The sequence below is a fragment of the Salmo salar genome, chromosome ssa27 (genome assembly GCF_905237065.1).
Source record: "Salmo salar chromosome ssa27, Ssal_v3.1, whole genome shotgun sequence".
Classification (NCBI taxonomy): Eukaryota; Metazoa; Chordata; class Actinopteri; order Salmoniformes; family Salmonidae; genus Salmo; species Salmo salar.
The window spans coordinates 10,790,176-10,808,635 of NC_059468.1; the positions used below are offsets into that span (position 1 = coordinate 10,790,176).

An 18,460-nucleotide genomic window follows, 5' to 3' on the forward strand; every position below is an offset into this window, starting at 1 on the left:
ATACAATATTTAAAAGATAGGTTTTAAAACAATATACCAATAAATAAAATATACATTACCTTTAAGATTGTGTATATTTGTCTAATAATTATATTCAACATACATTTATTTTGCAACTAATTTCAAAATGATCTTGACTTATTGTTTTTCCTCACGTATCCCGGGGACATTGGGGAAGAGCACACTACCTTTGTAGTTTTTCTTTGGTTTGGAAGCTATGGCGGATAGAGCAGTGACTGCTGCTATGTCCGATGTAAACACAACTGTCACCTCAACGGCGAATTCCATGGCATATTTACAAGATGAGGTAACGTTAGCTAATGATTTTGGCATACCATATATGTTTATGGTAACTTGACTGTTCGACTTCTATTGCTCTCGGTGTTCATTACATTGACAACACCAGCACAATTTGCGTAGCTAACGAACTAGATCGTCTGATCTGTCTAGTTAGCCAAGCTACTGTTATCTATCTCTAACCAGCTATATTTCTGATGATGTACATTACCTGTGGTGTTTGCTGTCGTCGTCGTCGTCTGCATCATTCAGAGATGCAAGGCTAGCTAGCCAGTCACTGATTTATTGCTATTATGTTTAAAGCTATGGTCCAGGGCGTCGTTCCTGCACCGGAGCTAGTAAGTTACCTGCTAAGATGACCCATACCTCAGAAGTCCCCATTGGCCCCAAGTCAGAGTAGACCAGAGCCCTAGACTTTTTATGGGCCAGGCCTCAGAGGTGGAAAAATATAAAACAACTGTCTAAAACCTGCAATTGAAAAGGCCTATTTAAGTAGCTAGCGAAGTCTTTACTCTTATCAATGGAGTAGCTAGCTAGCTAATTGAATTGTTATGTCTTCCTTTACAAAGTACATCAAAGCCATGTAAATTTACTGTCATTCTTCAACAGATGAAGCCTGACACAGATGCCATGGCCCCTCTCAACCTGGGTGACTTGGACTTGACCACGGATGAGTTCATCTTGGATGAGGTGGACAGTAAGTCCTTCAGCATTATTGTCTTTTCGATGAAGTAATGGTCATATCATCTGGTAAAAAAAATTCTTAGCCAAATAGTAATTTAGCTAATTAGTTCAGTGTCTTGGATGAATGTAAGAACGGACCTTTATGGAGATTAAACTAGCTACTTTCCTTTACTTCACCCACCAGTTCACATACAGGCTAATCTTGAAGATGACTTGGTGAAGGAGGCACTGAAAACGGTAAGATCATGGTACCACGGCTGCACCATGCATGGTCCTGAACATCAACACATTTCAGTTTCAATTTTATTTTCGGTTAGTTTTCATTTTATAGATTGTATGTAAGGCTACGTTCCATCAACGGATGGTTTCCTTTCATCTGAATCTCTGTTTCTTTCAGGGAGTTGACCTCCGGCAATACTCTAAACAAGTGGAGGATGAACTCCAACGGATTGAACAAGCTTCCATCAAAGACTGTATCCATTAATGTCTTGAATGATTGTGTGAAAGAATTAGTGCTTTATTTATGGTCTTTCCTGATAGATACAGTAGTTCACCCTGATAGGTCATCTTTGACCAAGCTTGTGTCAGATATCAAGGAGAGCCAGAATATTGCCTCTCTGCACAACCAGATCACAGCCTGTGACTCCATACTGGAGGTGAGTGGATGATTTCCTCAATCAAAAGTGTATCAAGTGGCTTCAGAAGTCCATAAGTCCATTCTAAACGGTTGTTTGAAAGAATGCTTTTGCAATTCCCTGGCAAAAATATGTAACAAAAGCCATTGACAAATCTATTTTCTCCCCCCTTCTTTCTTGCTCTCTCTCTACCGCCCTGTCTCCCTCTAATCCCCACCTTTCCCCTCTCCCTCTCCAGCGAATGGAGGGCATGCTGAGCGGCTTCCAGAGTGACCTCTCGTCCATCAGCAGTGAGATCCAGACTCTGCAGCAGCAGTCGGTCAGCATGAACATGCGGCTGAAGAACAGGCAGGCCGTCCGCAGCCACCTCAGCCAACTGGTGGATGAGCTGGTGGTGCCCGGAGCTATGATCCAGTAAGGGAGTGTGTGTTTTATACAGATTTGTAACAATACATGTACCTGTATAGTTTTAATGGGAGAGCACATGTCATATTGATGCCTGCAACGAGAAATGTACTTGATGGTCTCTATGATGTTGTAAGTGTTCCTGCGGGTAAGCGTGTGTTCTAACAACTGTTCCCCACGTGTTGTCCGGTCTGCAGGGTAATCCTGGAGAGCCCGGTGACAGAGCAAGAGTTCCTTGAGCAGCTCCATGAGCTCAACAACAAGATCAACTTTGCCAAAGAGCTCAGCTTCAGGGAGACTTTGGCCTGCTCTGACATCCAGGACATTGTGGACCGCCTCAAAATCAAGGTGAAGATACAGGGAGGGAGAGAAATAGAATGGGATGGGAAGAGGAGAAGAAGATAAAAGCGAGGAATAATGGTGTGGAAGGTAACGGAGCAAAGATATTGGGTATAAAACTGGCTTTTATTTTGTTCCACAGGCTGTCACCAAGATCAGAGAATTTATCCTGCAGAAGATTTATTCCTTCAGAAAGCCCATGACCAACTATCAAATCCCTCAGAACACCCTCCTCAAGTACAGGTAATGATATAGGCTGATAACAGGCTTTAAAACCTTCCACATGTTTGGGTACCTTAAAACAGACTAAAAAGCACCACTACAATCATGTATCTACCAAAATCATAAATGTTTCTTTGTACTTTAGGTTTTTCTATCAGTTCCTCTTGGCAAACGAAAGGACAGTGGCCAAGGAAATCAGAGATGAGTATGTGGACACCATGAGTAAGATCTACTACAGTTACTTCAAGTCGTACAGCGGCAGGCTCCTCAAAGTACAGGTGAGCGAATGGCACAGGTGCTAAGGGAGTGAAGGAGTTAAAATGCCTTCTCTTGGTTTATAGGCTCAATACACAGTACCTTCATTTAGGTTGTCACTGTGAATTGTTCTGGAACAGCTTGCTGCTATAATGTACAGCAAGGGCTATGTTGTGTTTGATGGTACATTTTCAACAGTGTCGAGTATCATATCGGTCAAATTAGCTGATAATATTTTAATACTGTTCGCGTAACATCTTTCTCTGGTGACAGTATGAAGAGGTGGCAGACAAAGATGACTTGATGGGAGTGGAAGACACGGCCAAGAAAGGTTTCTTCTCCAAGCCCTCCCTGAAGAGCAGGAACACCATCTTCACCCTGGGCCAGCGGGGGACCGTGCTGAGCCCTGCCGAGCTGGAGGGGCCCATCCTCATCCCCCACACTGCCCAGAGAGGGGACTGCAGGGTGAGACCACTGGCAGCGCTGTGCCACCCAAATCAGACCCTCCAAACTATGCCATGTACTACTGCTCGACAGTAACAGACATTTTGAATGAAATGAACCTACCTTTACTATAAGATGTTAAGCACTACTCTGAAATCATGTGAACATGCATAGAGTATAAGGTTGTGAGGTGAAGACACAAAGCCAACCCTAAACATCTAGATATCGTTAAGCTGTACTGCTCCAAAAGACCTGTGCTTCTCTCACTACCTTCTTGTCACCACACACACACACATCTTAAAGGAATGCACAACGTTAGAACTCAGACCACAGATTGACAGTTAAACGCAATGCTTCGCAGAAAAGAATGTAGACTCCAGTTCTAATATTAACATTGATGTAGATGATCAAGTCACCCAACCAGCCTTCTTCGTCCTCTCTCAGTATCCCTATGAGACGCTGTTCCGCAGTCAGCACTACGCCCTCTTGGACAACGGCTGTCGAGAGTTCCTCTTCCTGTCTGACTTCTTCATGGTGGCTGGAAATTCTGCGCTGGACCTCTTCAACAGCGTCATGGGAAAGACGCTCAGCTTGTTCCTGGTACGATACGACTTTTCACCAAAGCATTGCTGTAAAAGAAATGGTAAAGCCATAACACAGCGTTTTAACAGTGGAGGCCTTCTTTCTGTGAAATGATCATGATGATGGTCTCTTATGATATGACTAACTCTTTCGCTAACATACCTATACCCACCTTTCCCTCTCATCCTCTTTTCTTTCCCCTGCAGAAGAGCATGTCCACCTATGTGTCGGACTGCTACGACAGCATCGCCGTGTTCCTGTGTATCCACATCATCCTGCGTTTCAGAGCAATCACAAACAAGAGGACCATCCCAGCCTTGGACAAGTTAGTAGTACTCCATCAGCGCAAAAACTCCATACACTTTTAACTTGGAGCATAATGCTATAGACTTATCCTATTTCCTGCAGTATGCTATACACTCACCGGACAGTTTATTAGGTACCCCGGTCACGAAAATGGATCGCTCCTGAAGACAGTGAGCCACGTGGCCGTGGCTTGCTATATAAAGCAGGCATACAGGAATCGAGGCATTCAGTTACTGTTTGATTGAACATTAGAATGGGCAAAACGAGTGACCTAAGCGACTTTGAGCGTGGTATGATCGTCGGTGGCAAGCGCGCCCGATCCATTATCTTAGAAACGGCTGCCCTCCTGGGCTTTTCACTAACGACAGTGTCTAGGGTTTACCGAGAATGGTGCGACAAACAAAAAATATCTAGTTAGCGGCAGTCCTGTGGACGAAAACAGCTTGTTGACGAGAGTGGTCGAAAGGGAATGGCAAGAATCGTGCAAGCTAACAGGCCACAAACATACATAACGGCACAGCACAACAGTGGTGTGCAGAACGGCATCACAGAACGCACAACTCGATCCTTGTCACAGATGGGCTACTGCAGCAGACGACCACACTGGGTTCCACTCATATCAGCTAAAAACGAGAAGCAGCGGCTCCAGTGGGCACGCAATCACCAACACTGGACAATTGAGGAGTGGAAAAACATTGCCTGGTCCGACGAATCCCGGTTCGTGTTGCGTCATGCTGATGGCAGAGTCAGGATTTGGCGTAAGCAGCATGAGTCCATGGACCCATCCTGCCTGGTACAGGCTGGTGGCGGTAGTGTACTGGTGTGGGATTTTTTTCCTGGCATGTGTTAGGTCCCTTGTAGAATCCACCCCCCGAAGAATTCAAGCTGTTCTGGAGGCAAAGGGTGGTCCGACCCGGTACTAGATGGGTGTAACTAATAAACTGTCCTGTGAGTGTATATGCTATAAGTAAAGGGAAAGTCCAAATTGTTAACTTATGATACAGTAGTCTTTTTACTGTATGTACTGTAAAATGTAACGTTTTGGGCCTGACATGCTAATGTAATTTGTTTCATGAAAATGGTCCTGAGTGGCTCGGTTGGTAGAGCATGGCGCTTGCAATGTCAGGGTTGTGGGTTCAATTCCCACGGGGAACCAGTACAAAAAGTATGAAAATGTATGCACTCACTACTTTACGCCATCTGCTAAACAACTAAAATGTCAAATGAAAATCACATATTGACGTCAATGGATTTGATACAGATTTGTTCAATGAAAACACACATCTTAACTCAGAATCCACCCTTGATGCTTATGTAATTGTTTCTCCATGGGTTGCCAGGTACTGGGATGCGGTGCTGGAACTGCTGTGGCCCAGGTTTGAGCTTATCCTGGAGATGAACATTCAGAGCATCCGCAACACGGATCCGCAAAAACTGGGCGTGCTGGACACCAGACCACACTATGTATGAATACACACACAGGTGTTTTATGTATCAATATCTAATAATACCAGACAATAGTTGACACCAGTTGTGTTTCAGATCACACGCAGATATGCAGAGTTCTCTTCTGCCATAGTCAGCATCAACCAGACATTCACCAGCGAGCGAACCCACACCCTCCTTGGCCAACTGCAGGTACACAACTAAACAATAGTAAAAACAGTACAACAGTATAAATAGTGGGGATCCTACAATAAGCATAAACATTTGATATAGTGCTTTGTGTGATTTGATATAGCTAACACTGGTATTTTCAGGTTGAAGTGGAGAACTTTGTCCTGAAGATGGCTGCAGAGTTCCCTTCACGTAGGGACCAGCTCATCTTCCTCATCAACAACTACGACATGATGCTCAGTGTACTCATGGTGAGAATAACACAAGTTTAAAACCATAAACATGAACGATTCACTTATTTACCCACCTGAAATGATTCCTTCATTCAGTCATTTACATTAAAATGTTAGTCATTTAGCAGACTCTCTTATCCAGAGTGACTTACAGGAGCAATTAGGTGCCTTGCTCAAGGGTACATCAGTAGATTTTTCACCCCGTCGGCTCTGGGATTCGAACCAGCGACCTTTGGGTTACTGGGCCAACGCTCTTAACCGCTAGGCTATGTCTTGTGAATATACAGAATTGAAAGATGTCATGTTTTCCTCTCTTTCTCCATATCATAGGAGAGGGCAGCCGATGACAGTAAAGAGGTTGAGGGCTTCCAACAGCTCCTCCAGGCCAGGAGCCAGGTAAACCTGCACAGGGATTCTGGGAAATTGAGTTTTGTCATGTGTGCCAGATTCACAGATAGTCAGTTTACTCAAAGTATTTACTCCAATGAAATGTTACCCTCTTTCTTTCTCCTTTCATCAGGAGTTTATTGAGGAGATTCTGTCCTCTCCCTTTGGTGGCATGATAGCATTTGTGAAGGAGAGCGAGGCGCTGACGGAGAAAGGGCAGCTGGATAGACTAAAGAATGACGAAGGTGAGTATAGTGAAAAGATGCAGACCCTTTTATAATGGAATTGTTTGCCGAATGTTTTCATGATTATACAGTTGAAGTCGGAAGTTTACATACACTTAGTTTGGAGTCATTAAAACTAAAACTAGTTTTTCAACCACTCCACAAATTTCTTGTTAACAAACTATAGTTTTGGCAAGTCGGTTAGGACATCTATTTTGTGCATGACACAAGTAATTTTTCCAACAATTGTTTACAGACAGATTATTTCATTTATAATTCATTGTATCACAATTCCAGTGGGTCAGAAGTTTACATACGCTAAGTTGACTGTGCCTTTAAACAGCTTGGAAAATTCCAGCAAATTATCTCATGCTTTAGAAGCTTCTGAAGGGCTTATTGACATCAATTGAGTAAATTGGAGGTGTACCTGTGGATGTATTTCAAAGGCCTGCCTACCTTCAAACACAGTGCCTCTTTGCTTGACATCATGGGGAAATCAAAAGAAATCAGCCAAGACCTCAGGGGGAAAAAATGGTAGAACTCCACAAGTCTGGTTCATCCTTGGGAGCAATTTCCAAACACCTGAAGGTACCACGTTCATCTGTACAAACAATAGTACGCAAGTATAAACACCATGGGACCACGCAGCCGTCATACCGCTCAGGAAGGAGAAGCGTTCTGTCTCCTAGAGATGAACGTCCTTTGGTGCGAAAAGTGCAAATCAAACCCAGAACAACAGCAAAGGACCTTGTGAAGATGCTGGAGGAAACCGGTACAAAAGCATCTATATCCACAGTAAAACGAGTCCTATATCGACATAACCTGAAAGGCCGCTCAGCAAGGAAGAAGCCACCGCTCCAAAACCACCATAAAAAAGCCAGACTACGGTTTGCAACTGCACATGGGGACAAAGATTGTACTTTTTGGAGAAATGTCCTCTGGTTTGATGAAACAAAAATAGAACTGTTTGGCCATAATGACCATCGTTATGTTTGGAGGAAAAAGGGGGAGGCTTGCAAGCCGAAGAACACCATCCCAACCGTGAAGCACGGGGGTGTCAGCATCATGTTGTGGGGGTACTTTGCTGCAGGAGGGACTGGTGCACTTCACAAAATAGATGGCATCACGAGGAAGGAAAATGATGTGGATATATTGAAGCAACATCTCAAGACATCAGTCAGGAAGTTAAAGCTTGGTCGCAAATGGCTCTTCCAAATGGACAATGACCCCAAGCATACTTCCAAAGTTGTGGCAAAATGGCTTAAGGAGAACAAAGTCAAGGTATTGGAGTAGCCATCACAAAGCCCTGACCTCAATCCTATAGAAAATGTGTGGGCAGAACTGAAAAAGCGTGTGCGAGAAAGGAGGCCTGCAAATCTGACTCCGTTACACCATCTCTGTCAGGAGGAATGGGCCAAAATTCACCCAACTTATTGTGGGAAGCTTGTGGAAGGCTACCTGATACGTTTGACCCAAGTTAAACAATTTATAGGCAATGCTACCAAATACTAATTGAGTGTATGTAAACTTCTGACCCACTGGGAATGTGATGAAAGAAATAAAAGCTGAAATAAATCACTCTCTACTATTATTCTGACATTTCACATTCTTAAAATAAAGTGGTGATCCTAACTGACCTAAGACAGGGAATTTTGACTAGGATTAAATGTCAGGAATTGTGAAAACCTGAGTTAAAATGTATTTGACTAAGGTGTATGTAAACTTCTGACTTCAACTGTACATATAATTGGTTATGTTTGTGATAGAGATCAATTTGTTTATGCAAATGCCTGTGCATTTACCAGGGCCAAGATATCCTGTGGTGTGACACAGGGTTCAATAATTAGACCTTTGTTATTCCTAATCTATATCATTGACTTTACTGCTGGGTCTTCTACAGTACTTCCCCTTCTCTTTGCTAATCATACTAATTTGATTTTATCACACAAGAATATTGATTCAGTAATTAATGAAACCACCTCAGGTATGGCCACATTTTCTGAATGGTTCCAGATAAATAAATAATCTTTAAATGTAAAAAAAAATCCTACTTAATTGTAAGAATAGGAAATATTGTAAAATAAGAGCCAGAATCTCAATTGGTGGGAATGAAATTGAACAAGTCACATCCAGTAGATTCCTCAGATCTATAATTTATGAAAAGTTATCCTGGAAAGATGATATTCAATTTGTCTGTTGCAAAGTACTGAAATCTGTACCAATATCTCATTTACTGTAATATTGTCTGGGCCAGTTCCTCCTACCTACACAAATTACTCATAACATTTTCAAGACTAGCCACCTCCTTTAATTACCTGGCTTTACGACATTAATTTACCTCAATTATGCACTTTCGTCTACAAATACTCATACCTCCCAGACAGTTTACCAAAACCCTTCATTGGATTCTTCCAGGTTCATACTGAAATCCATCTATATAACACAAGACACTGCGATAACCTTCACCCTCCCCATTGCCGCACCTCACATAGTACATTCTCTATCAGATACAGAGGTACCATACTCTGGAATTCTTATCTTCACATTGCCAAAGCATCATCATTCCTCAATAACTTCAAGTGACGACTGGGGGTCCGCCTGATGAACCAAACTACCCAATAACTCCCTCTATGTAGCCTAACTCTCACACTCACATGCGCACGCACACACACACACATTTATTTGTATACTGAGTATATCATGTACAATTATAATTAATATGCTTTGTTTAAGTGATTGAACACTTTTTTTTTTTTTTTTTACTTACATTTGTGATGTGGTTTTCATATCAGCCCTTTTGGGCTTCCAACCTCATCTGCACACTCTTTTTTTACCAGTTTTTATCGGTACTCTTTTGTCTTTCACTTCTTTTATTTGGTGCGAATAAATGAAACCTAAGACTGTGCCCGTTTCCTCGGTAACCTTCTCTTTACTTCTACTTTTCCTCTTGTCCTGACTCATTGTTTATTTACCTCTACTGTTTGGACCTTTTGTTTCTACTCTCCTGTGACACAGTTTGTTGTTTGACTTTCCACCATAACAATTGTCTTACATTTCTCCCACACCTTTTCACACCCATGCCTCCCATCTCGAAACGTATATTGTTTTCTTCGTCCCACTCCTTCCTTTCTTTCTTTCTTTCTTTCTTTCTTTCTTTCTTTCTTTCTTTCTTTCTTTCTTTCTTTCTTTCTTTCTTTCTTTCTTCTCAGTCCGGATCACCCAGCTGATCAGGGGTTTCTCCAGCACATGGAAACAGTCTGTGGAGGCTCTGAGTCAGGACGTCATGAGGTCCTTCACCAACTTCAAGAACGGCACTGGCATCATTCAGGTACTGCCCTCTGTGCTTTCTCTAACGGATGCACTGACCGAAAACACGTTCCAAACCAGTAATATGATTGTATGTAATTAAAGGCTATGTAGAACGTTTGCCCCTAGGGGTGCTCTTGAGCCAAAAGGGGCCCCTTAAATCGACAGAAATATGTAAAAAAATATATATTTAGGCAACCGTGAGCCACGGGCTGTTATTGTTTTTTTTCTTTCTCTGAAGCTTATTATTCAACTTTAGACTGCTGTCCTCCTATCCTCCAGGGGGCGCTCACTCAGCTGATCCAGTACTACCATGGCTTCCACAAGGTACTGTCCCAGCCCACCTTTCGCAGCCTGGCCGTGCGCTCTGAGCTCATCAACCTGCACCACCTCATGGTCGAAGTCAAGAAACACAAGCCCAACTTCTAACTGGACACTCCAAGAGTAGACTGAGCAATGATGTGATGGATTAAATGAAGGAGCTCAAAATCTGATATGGCCCGATTGGAAACAAGTGAAAGAGTATATCTCTTTGCTCGTGACATCACTCCACTGATTTAAAGACTGTATTGCCCGTGGGAACCTGTCGTTTGTGATTTTACCAACGTCAATGGGTAAGGTGTTGCGTAATAGTGCTACCTTTTCTTTCACGGGTGCTGGGTTCCTTGTTTTTTCAGGAGGGGATAAAGAGACAGAAATAGGATGAGGGAAGGTTCAGTGGTTATGGGGATTGACAGGAGAGATTATAGAAATCAAAGGCTGTCAGAAGAAACGGGGTAGATGGTCTATTCCATTCAGGGGTGCACAACTCGAGTTGCGCTTGTTTTGGCTTTCGTCTTATCACATAATTTAACAATTCCTGGTTCATGCGTGAACTCACCTGGTTTCCCAAGTATAATCCAGGCTGGTTAAAAGGCAAGGGCAAAAACCACCAAACACTGCGGCCCTCAGACCTGTGCACCCCTTGTTTATTATGAGTTTGAGAGGGAGGAGCAGGAAAGGGGAGGGATTGGCATCTCCTGGGCCCCTGTTGTGTTCTGATGTGTATACTGTAACTCTAGATGATAACATATTGGAATGTATTAATTTAAGTGTAATATACTCGCAAGGCTGTAAAGGACCATCACATGGCTGTCATTTTCAATGCTTTATTTAACATGAATTAAGATTACATTGCTGTAAAGGACCATCACATGGCTGTCATTTTCAATGCTTTATTTAACATAAATTAAGATTACATTGCTGTTATAAAATTCAACACCAAAAGAACTCACACTTTCATTTGATTGTATTATATACTTTTTTTTGTGTATATAATGCTAATACAATGTTGGTTCCATGGCTGTGCCCTTGCCCAGTCATGTGAAATCCCTAGATTAGGGCCTAATGAATTGATTTCAATTGATTGATCTCCTAATATGAACTGTAAATCAGTAAAATCGTTAATGGTTGCGTTTATATTTTTGTTCAGTGTATATATTACCATCATAGGAGTAATAGAATATTTACGAACACTGAACTTCCAAACTAAACATGGTGCTCTCAGGTTCTTTGTACAAATCAAACCCATTAAAGCTAGAATCCTTAAATGAAACAATAACAAAGCAGCCATCTGCCTGTGTTTTGGTAAAAGGATGAACCTGGAGAAATGGAACCACTCAAATCCGTAGACAGAGCTATGGAGCCAAGGACTGACCATCCATGATATCAACATTTCAGGTTTAACATTTGCATTCTTTACTAACATCGGAGCAAGACAAGCATGTATTTGGGGTTCTGATATATACGTTGCATTCTTCAAGAATGAATGGGTATATCATTCATTTAGCAACTAAGGATTCCAGCTTTAATGATGTGGAGTGAAGAAACAACGTTTTAGGATGATTTAAAGAGAACGAGTTCATTTCAACTTTTAATTGTTACTGAATTGGATTGACCCAAACTCTGTAGAACGAGAACTCAATGTGCGAGGGGTAAGCACTACGCCACTCTGATTGGCTTACATGGCCCAAGGGTGTCAGACTACATGTTGAATTGGGGAAGATGACCACCGCACACAACCAACCACACAGCAGGTGGTCCCTAACAACATACCAAGGTGACCACATGCGATAGAATGGCCACATGCTGCTTTCAGACAACCATCGGCCCAGTATGTCTTCCCTCTATGCCTATAGACCAAAAATCACTTTCAATGGATGAAAGCGCTTTTTAGTATAGGGGTTGGTTTATTTGGTTCTGGGAAACTAGAACCAAAAGGTTTAAACCTTGTTAGAGGAGCTGTTGAATCAGAGGACTGATCAGCAGGACAAAAACAATGAGCAGAGAGGAGGACCCGTAAACAGTCGATTTACCTAGAGAGACGGGAGAAGATGGAGAGAACGTGTTCAAAATGTACTATTATTGTCCATCAGTCTTCTACAGTGTCATGAACTTGGTATACTTGCCTTGAATAAGTCATCTCAATTATTTATTTAATTTACTTCAGTCTCTTACCAACAGGTTTGTCCTGGATGTGGATCATCTTTTGAAGTTTAGCAACTTCTGTGGGACACAAAATGTAAAATGTTAGCAGCGGCTGCACGTGTTTACAGATACATCACAAAAAATAAGCAACGTTTACGCATTAGCATTTGAGGCCATTTTATTACCTTCCACTTCGAGTTTCACAGTGCTCACTGAAAGCCCATGGGAATCCAACACTTTATAAGTCCCAGAGTTGTCCATCCTTAACCCTCTGAGGACCACCACCCCTTCAGCCTCCTCAAGATGACCCCTGTTGACCTTCTCGTCACCCCTCATCCACAGGACCTCCCACTCTGTGCTGTTCCTCCCTTGGAAGACCACTCTCATGGCCTGGGGAGTGTGGAGCTTCAGGTCCAGGTCTTCACCCATGCCCATTGACAGCTTGGACTTATGTTCTGGAGAGAATAAGGAGAGATGAGGCTAGCTAAATAAAACACAACTATTTCAGCTCAGGTCTGACCTGTAGATCTACCCTTACCATAGACTGAGAGTTGGACACTCTGGATGAACACCCTCCTTGTCCTGTCAACCACCATGAAGCTCTCGTAAAGCCCCACATCCCCAACCTGCACGTCGCGCAAGATCAGAGAGCAGTCGCCCTCCCAAAGCTTTTCCTCAGGTACCCTCAGCCGCCCCTCAAACTCGCTGGCCTGCCACCGTTGCTCCCCGTTTTGCTCAAACACCAGCGCATCAGGTGTCTGCCATAGGACGTGGCAAACTGGGAAGTTGTCTAGCTGGGACTTCCATTTGCAAGGAAGGATGGCTTGGCTTCCAACAGGGGAAGAGATGGAGACAGGGCCAGAGGGCAGGGAGGAGGAGGCTGTAGGAGAGAGATGGAACAAATGTCTAGAAAATCATATGAATTTTTGTTATGTTATTATGTACTCTATCCACAAGTTGTAATTGTTCATTTATACTCACCAACACAGCCCACAATCCACAGACAATGAAGATGTATAACATGTCTAAAAAAAAAGAAACGAAAGAGGAAGCAGGATAAGAGGATTTCATGAAATAAAAAAAATATATACAGTACCAGTACCATGCAATTGTGTTCACTGTCCGTAGCTTATTTCTACCCATACCATAACCCCACCGCCACCATGGGGCACTCTGTTCACAATGTTGACATCAGAAAACCGCTCGCCCACACCATACACCTGGGCTGCGGTTGTGATTTCGGTCAGACGTACTGCCAAATTCTCGAAAACAACGTTTTTGGTAGAGAAATTTAAATTAAATTCTCAGGCAGCAGCTCTGGTGGACATTGCACGCTCCCAAAACACTTGAGACATCCGTGGCATTGCGTTGTGTGACAAAACTGCGGTCTTTTATTGTCCTCAGCAAAATGTTCAATTGTGTAATTATCATGCTCACTAACAGGGATGTAAACAAATGTGTGCACAACATTTGAGAGAAATAAGCTTTTTGTGCATATGAAACATTTCTGGGATATTTTATTCAGCTCATGAAACATGGGACCAACACTGTCAGCAGCATATCTGTATACACCTCCGCCACACCTTCATTTATGAAATGGGGGGTGAAAAACATGCTATTCTCATGCTTAAATTCAAGGTCAGAATAGCATAGAGAGAAAAGAGCATAAAAAGGGAATTATGTTCCATTTATGCGTGCATAACTCGGGTCGAAATTCACCCCTTGATGCACAGCCATATCATTATATCGTTATATTATTATATAATATCATTATGCAAAAACTGTTGTTAAACAAAAGCCACAATTAGAAAAAAACGAAATATGTTTTACTTTCATATACTGCAAAATTATCTAAAATATTTGTAAAGTTTAAACCTCACTAGCATATTTGGCACTTGATGTGAAATGAGTTTCGTTTTCCCTCCTGTAGGCGTTTCCAAAATAGAACGATATAGTTTCAATTGCGTCTCTGTTGAGACTGGCTGTGAGCCCTGCTCTGAAAACGAAACTAGATGAATATTGCGGTGCTAAGGAACCATCCATCTCATCTAGTAAACAAACTTGTCCACACATGATGACATCCACCCAAAAATGCATACATCTCCTCGTTTAAATTAGTTGCACGACGTGAGCACATAGCCTAGCGCAGCACAGTGAATAAGAATAGTCAAGCAGTTAAACAGTATCAATCAGACTGCAGAAACAAATGCATTTTTTTTGTTTATTTCACTCTAAGAATTCTTTAGATTATTTGCTAAATAATATGCAAATTAAAATTAAATACGTGTGTCTCTTACCGGTCTCGGTCAATGCCATGCATTTTCATTGTAACAGACTAGCTAGTTGGTTGACTCCTAGAACTTCCAAGTTGTGAGTCCGAGCAGCGGCAGCAAGCAAGGCAATGCAAGCCCCAGCCGCGTCATCTGAGCTACCAGAAACGAAACCTATGGAAAAAATAGATGTACTAATTACAGAGTATTTCCATTTTAAGTATGGGGAACTTCGCAGGAAACACAACCTAAGTCAAAGCAAGCTACATTGTCCAAAACCGCAGCTCAGCCTCAGACGCAAACAATGTCAAATGTGGTGGTCTTTCTCGGGTACATAAGCATTTCCCCATTCAATCCATGACCATATACTGTACCATAGGCTTTATCTTTAGTACTTCATTAGGGTTGTCTAGTAGTGAATAGACTGTCATCTTCACAGGTGAAATATCGTGCGATTATGGGGAAATGTGTCTACCTGCAAATTTTATTTTGTAAGTATTTGATTGATGGTGAGACTGACTGACTGACTGACTGATTGATTGATTGATAGAAAGACAGACATGTAGGTACTGATGATAGATAGATAGATAGATAGATAGATAGATAGATAGATAGATAGATAGATAGATAGATAGATAGATAGATAGATAGATAGATAGATGGATGATAGATAGATGGATAGATAGATAGATAGATAGATAGATAGATAGATAGATAGATAGAAAGCAGAGGACGCTAGTGGACGGGGCTTCACGAGGACGGGCTCATTGTAATGGCTGGAACGTAATTGACAGAACGGTGTCAATGTGTTTTCCATATGTTTGATACCATTTAATTTACTCCATTCCAGCCATTACGATGAGCACGTCCTCCTATAGAGTCTCCCACCAGCCGACACTGATAGATAGTTTGCAAATGGGTTTAATAAACTATTTAATGTTCTTTTCTAGATGTTTCTGGACTACACTTTCTGTCCGCATCACCTGTGGTCCATTTTGTTCAGGCTGGACAAAATGCTTCCCTGTCATGCAACCTCACAACCAGTAAAGAAATAATCTGGCTCCAAATGCGCTCAGAGGAACTTGTTATCCTTTTAACTGTTAACAAGGCATCACATTTTCTAAATACTTCAGCAGTTAATGAGGAAATCATGGGTCACTTTGACACAAAGGAAAACAACAGTTTGGAGATCATTGTGGTGACAGAAGCAGATTTGGGACTGTACTACTGTGCTGGTCGCTACCATGGGACAATGCGATTTGGAAAAGGCATCCGTCTGACTTTTGCAGGTATGTGGGTGGTCATCATTATATAGTCAAATATGTATTTGGCCCAGTCTAAGAAATGCATTAGCTTGTCTTTAGTGTACTGAATAGACACGTGTATAATGGGGTCTCAAAACCTTGCGTTACTTAGACAAATTCAGACAAAGGTCAGGTCCCCATGTGCACAGGGTATTCAGATATATAAAAATGATATGTTAGTACTGTATACTGAACAAAAATATAAACGCAACATGTAAAGTGTTGGTTTCATGAGCTAAAATAAAAATCCCAGACTTTTTCCATAAGCTTATTTCTCTCCAATTTTGTGCAGAAATTTGTTTACATCCCTGTTAGTGAGCATTTATCCTTTGCCAAGACAATCCATCCACCTGATAGGTGTGGCATATCAAGAAGCTGATTAAAGAGCATGATCATTACACAGGTGCACTTTGTGCTGAGGACAATAAAAGGCCACTAAAATGTGCAGTTTTGCCACACAACACAATGCCACAGATGTCTCAAGTTTTGAGGGAGCATGAAATTGGCATGCTGACTGAAGGAATGTCCACCAGAGCTGTTGCCAGAGAATGTAATGTTCATTTCTCTACCATAAGCCGCCTCCAATGTCACCTCACAACCTCAGACCACGTGTAACCACGCCAGCCCAGGACCTCCACATCCGGCTTCTTCACCTGCTGGATCGTCTGAGACCAGCCAAGCTGGGGCCAGTTGTACTGTTAGAGGGGCCAGTTACATTAGACGTTATTGTTGTCATATCGTTTTCTTCACTGCATTGCAGGCATTAGCAGGCAAAAGACCATGTTTATAATCATCATCGTTGCCACTGTCTAATAACGGATGTAAAAAAAGAACGATAGCAAACATTAGTTATGTAAAAATTATTTCATACTCCACAATTAGGGGGGCCACAAGGGGGTCCAAAATTGTTGTCACAGGGGCACAGGTGTCGCCCCCCCCCAGAACCGCTAGTGCTCCATCATTCTTAAAGGGAAGAAGTTTGGAACCACCAAGACTCTTCCTAGAGCTGACTGCCCAGCCAATCGAAGCAATCGGGGGAGAAAGGCCTTGGTCAGGGAGGTGACCAAGAACCCGATGGTCACTCTGACAGAGCTCCAGAGTTCCTATGTGGAGATGGGAGAACCTTCCAGAAGGACAACCATCTCTGCAGCACTCCACCAATCAGGCCTTTATGGTAGAGTGGCCAGACGGAAGCCACTCCTCAGTAAAAGGCACATGATAGCCCGCTTGGAGTTTGCCAAAAGGCACCTAAAGACTCTCAGACCATGAGAAACACGATTCTCTGGTTTGATGAAACCAAGATTGAACTCTTTGGCCTGAATGCCAAGCGTCACGTCTGGAGGAAACTTGGCACCATCCCTACGGCAAAGGGATGTTTTTCAGCAGCAAGGACTGGAAGACTAGTCAGGATCGAGGGAAAGATGAACAGAGCAAAGTACAGAGAGAACCTGCTCCAGAGCTCTCAGGACCTCAGACTGGGGCGAAGGTTCACCTTCCAACAGGACAACAAACCGAAGCACATAGCCAAGACAATGCAGGAGTGGCGTCGGGACAAGTCTCTGAATGTCCTTGAGTGGCCCAGCCAGAGCCTGGACTTGAACCTGATCTCTGGGGAGACCTGAAAATAGCTGTGCAGCGACGCTCCTGATAAAATCTTTTATATGTTTAAAGAAAATGATTCAATAATTCTACCCTGAAACGTAACTAATTAGTAATTAGTTGTTTTTGTAGCATGTATAATGCATAATTAAAGTATTAAACATAAGTCCAACTAGGTTGGACTGGGAGGGAGATAAATGTGTGTATGTGTGTGCCGAAGAAAATACCGAGAACAATTAACACTGTGTTTGGCTTGACCTGGCTAGAACTCTGAGAAACTTATGATAGGACAGGGAGTACTTCTCAAGGTTTCTCTAATCTCGGGGGAATGGAAGCGCTGGGTAGTAATACACAGTGGTGAGAACTCTGGAGAAGCACACAACTCACCTACTATTTGTGTGTATGTACTGTATGTGCTGTCAAGGTTGGCTCAAGGAAGCAGGAGAGGCAGAGTCAAGCGCAGGAGACAGAAAATCCATGAATACACTTTTAATGAGCATCCACAATGTACGAACACGGTAGGGCAGGGCGCATACAAACAAATGCTCCAAAACCCCAGCTCAAACACTAAGCAGGGACGCAGCCCACAATAACCTCTGAGGCAAACAAAACACAGGCAGAGGGAAACACTCGTTCCTCAAACGACATAAGTCCTAACATAGAACAATCACGCACAAAACACAAACCTACCTAGCTAGACTAAATAACCCCCCCCCCCCACCAACAACTAATACAAAACAGGTGCGTGCCTAACCTAGACCTAACCAACAGAAAGTGAAACAGAGGATCGGTGGCAGCTAGTGAGGCCGGCGACGGAGGGGCGTCACCTTCCGTCGGTGTCGTGACATGTGCATAGGATATCTACTGTTTGTGTGGATGTATGTG

The 18,460-nt window shown here is 42.6% G+C and overlaps 3 protein-coding genes across 3 annotated transcripts in view; 2 read left to right on the forward strand and 1 right to left on the reverse strand.

Annotated features, from left to right (window-relative positions):
- Positions 1-11,205, forward strand: vps52 (VPS52 subunit of GARP complex). Its single transcript, XM_014177288.2, has 19 exons — positions 1-307; positions 907-994; positions 1,166-1,218; positions 1,379-1,454; positions 1,570-1,637; positions 1,855-2,030; positions 2,219-2,369; positions 2,503-2,603; positions 2,728-2,860; positions 3,111-3,302; positions 3,726-3,881; positions 4,070-4,188; positions 5,510-5,633; positions 5,712-5,807; positions 5,930-6,037; positions 6,350-6,415; positions 6,540-6,651; positions 9,840-9,958; positions 10,219-11,205. The coding sequence occupies exons 1-19, from the start codon at positions 218-220 to the stop codon at positions 10,363-10,365; spliced, it is 2,175 nt and encodes a 724-aa protein (XP_014032763.1). The 5' UTR covers positions 1-217; the 3' UTR covers positions 10,366-11,205.
- On the reverse strand, positions 11,071-14,981 carry LOC106588383 (uncharacterized). The gene is made up of 6 exons (XM_014177300.2): positions 14,700-14,981; positions 13,384-13,427; positions 12,941-13,282; positions 12,588-12,857; positions 12,433-12,480; positions 11,071-12,290 (listed from the first exon to the last, which is right to left on the reverse strand). Exons 1-6 carry the CDS (start codon positions 14,726-14,728, stop codon positions 12,208-12,210), a joined length of 816 nt encoding a protein of 271 aa, XP_014032775.2. The 5' UTR covers positions 14,729-14,981; the 3' UTR covers positions 11,071-12,207.
- The window catches only part of LOC106588384 (uncharacterized), a 17,553-nt gene continuing 14,052 nt past the window's right edge, over positions 14,960-18,460 (forward strand). Inside the window, exons 1-2 of the mRNA XM_014177301.2 lie at positions 14,960-15,163; positions 15,623-15,961. Of these exons, the coding sequence (XP_014032776.2) occupies positions 15,130-15,163; positions 15,623-15,961 (373 nt within the window). The 5' untranslated portion in view covers positions 14,960-15,129. The remainder of the gene's footprint in view (positions 15,164-15,622; positions 15,962-18,460) is intronic.

What these genes read in the sequence shown, in the direction of transcription:
- vps52 (XM_014177288.2), top strand. Translation starts at nt 218, where the DNA reads ATGGCGGATAGAGCAGTGACTGCTGCTATGTCCGATGTAAACACAACT. An exon ending in CCTGTGACTCCATACTGGAG is followed by an intron (nt 1,638 to 1,854) that starts GTGAGTGGATGA and finishes CTCCCTCTCCAG; the next exon opens with CGAATGGAGGGCATGCTGAG. An exon ending in TGGACACCAGACCACACTAT is followed by an intron (nt 5,634 to 5,711) that starts GTATGAATACAC and finishes GTTGTGTTTCAG; the next exon opens with ATCACACGCAGATATGCAGA.
- LOC106588383 (XM_014177300.2), bottom strand. Translation starts at nt 14,728, where the DNA reads ATGAAAATGCATGGCATTGACCGAGACCG. An exon ending in CATGGCATTGACCGAGACCG is followed by an intron (nt 13,428 to 14,699) that starts GTAAGAGACACA and finishes CTTTTTTTTTAG; the next exon opens with ACATGTTATACATCTTCATT. An exon ending in CATCCAGGACAAACCTGTTG is followed by an intron (nt 12,291 to 12,432) that starts GTAAGAGACTGA and finishes CCGTCTCTCTAG; the next exon opens with GTAAATCGACTGTTTACGGG.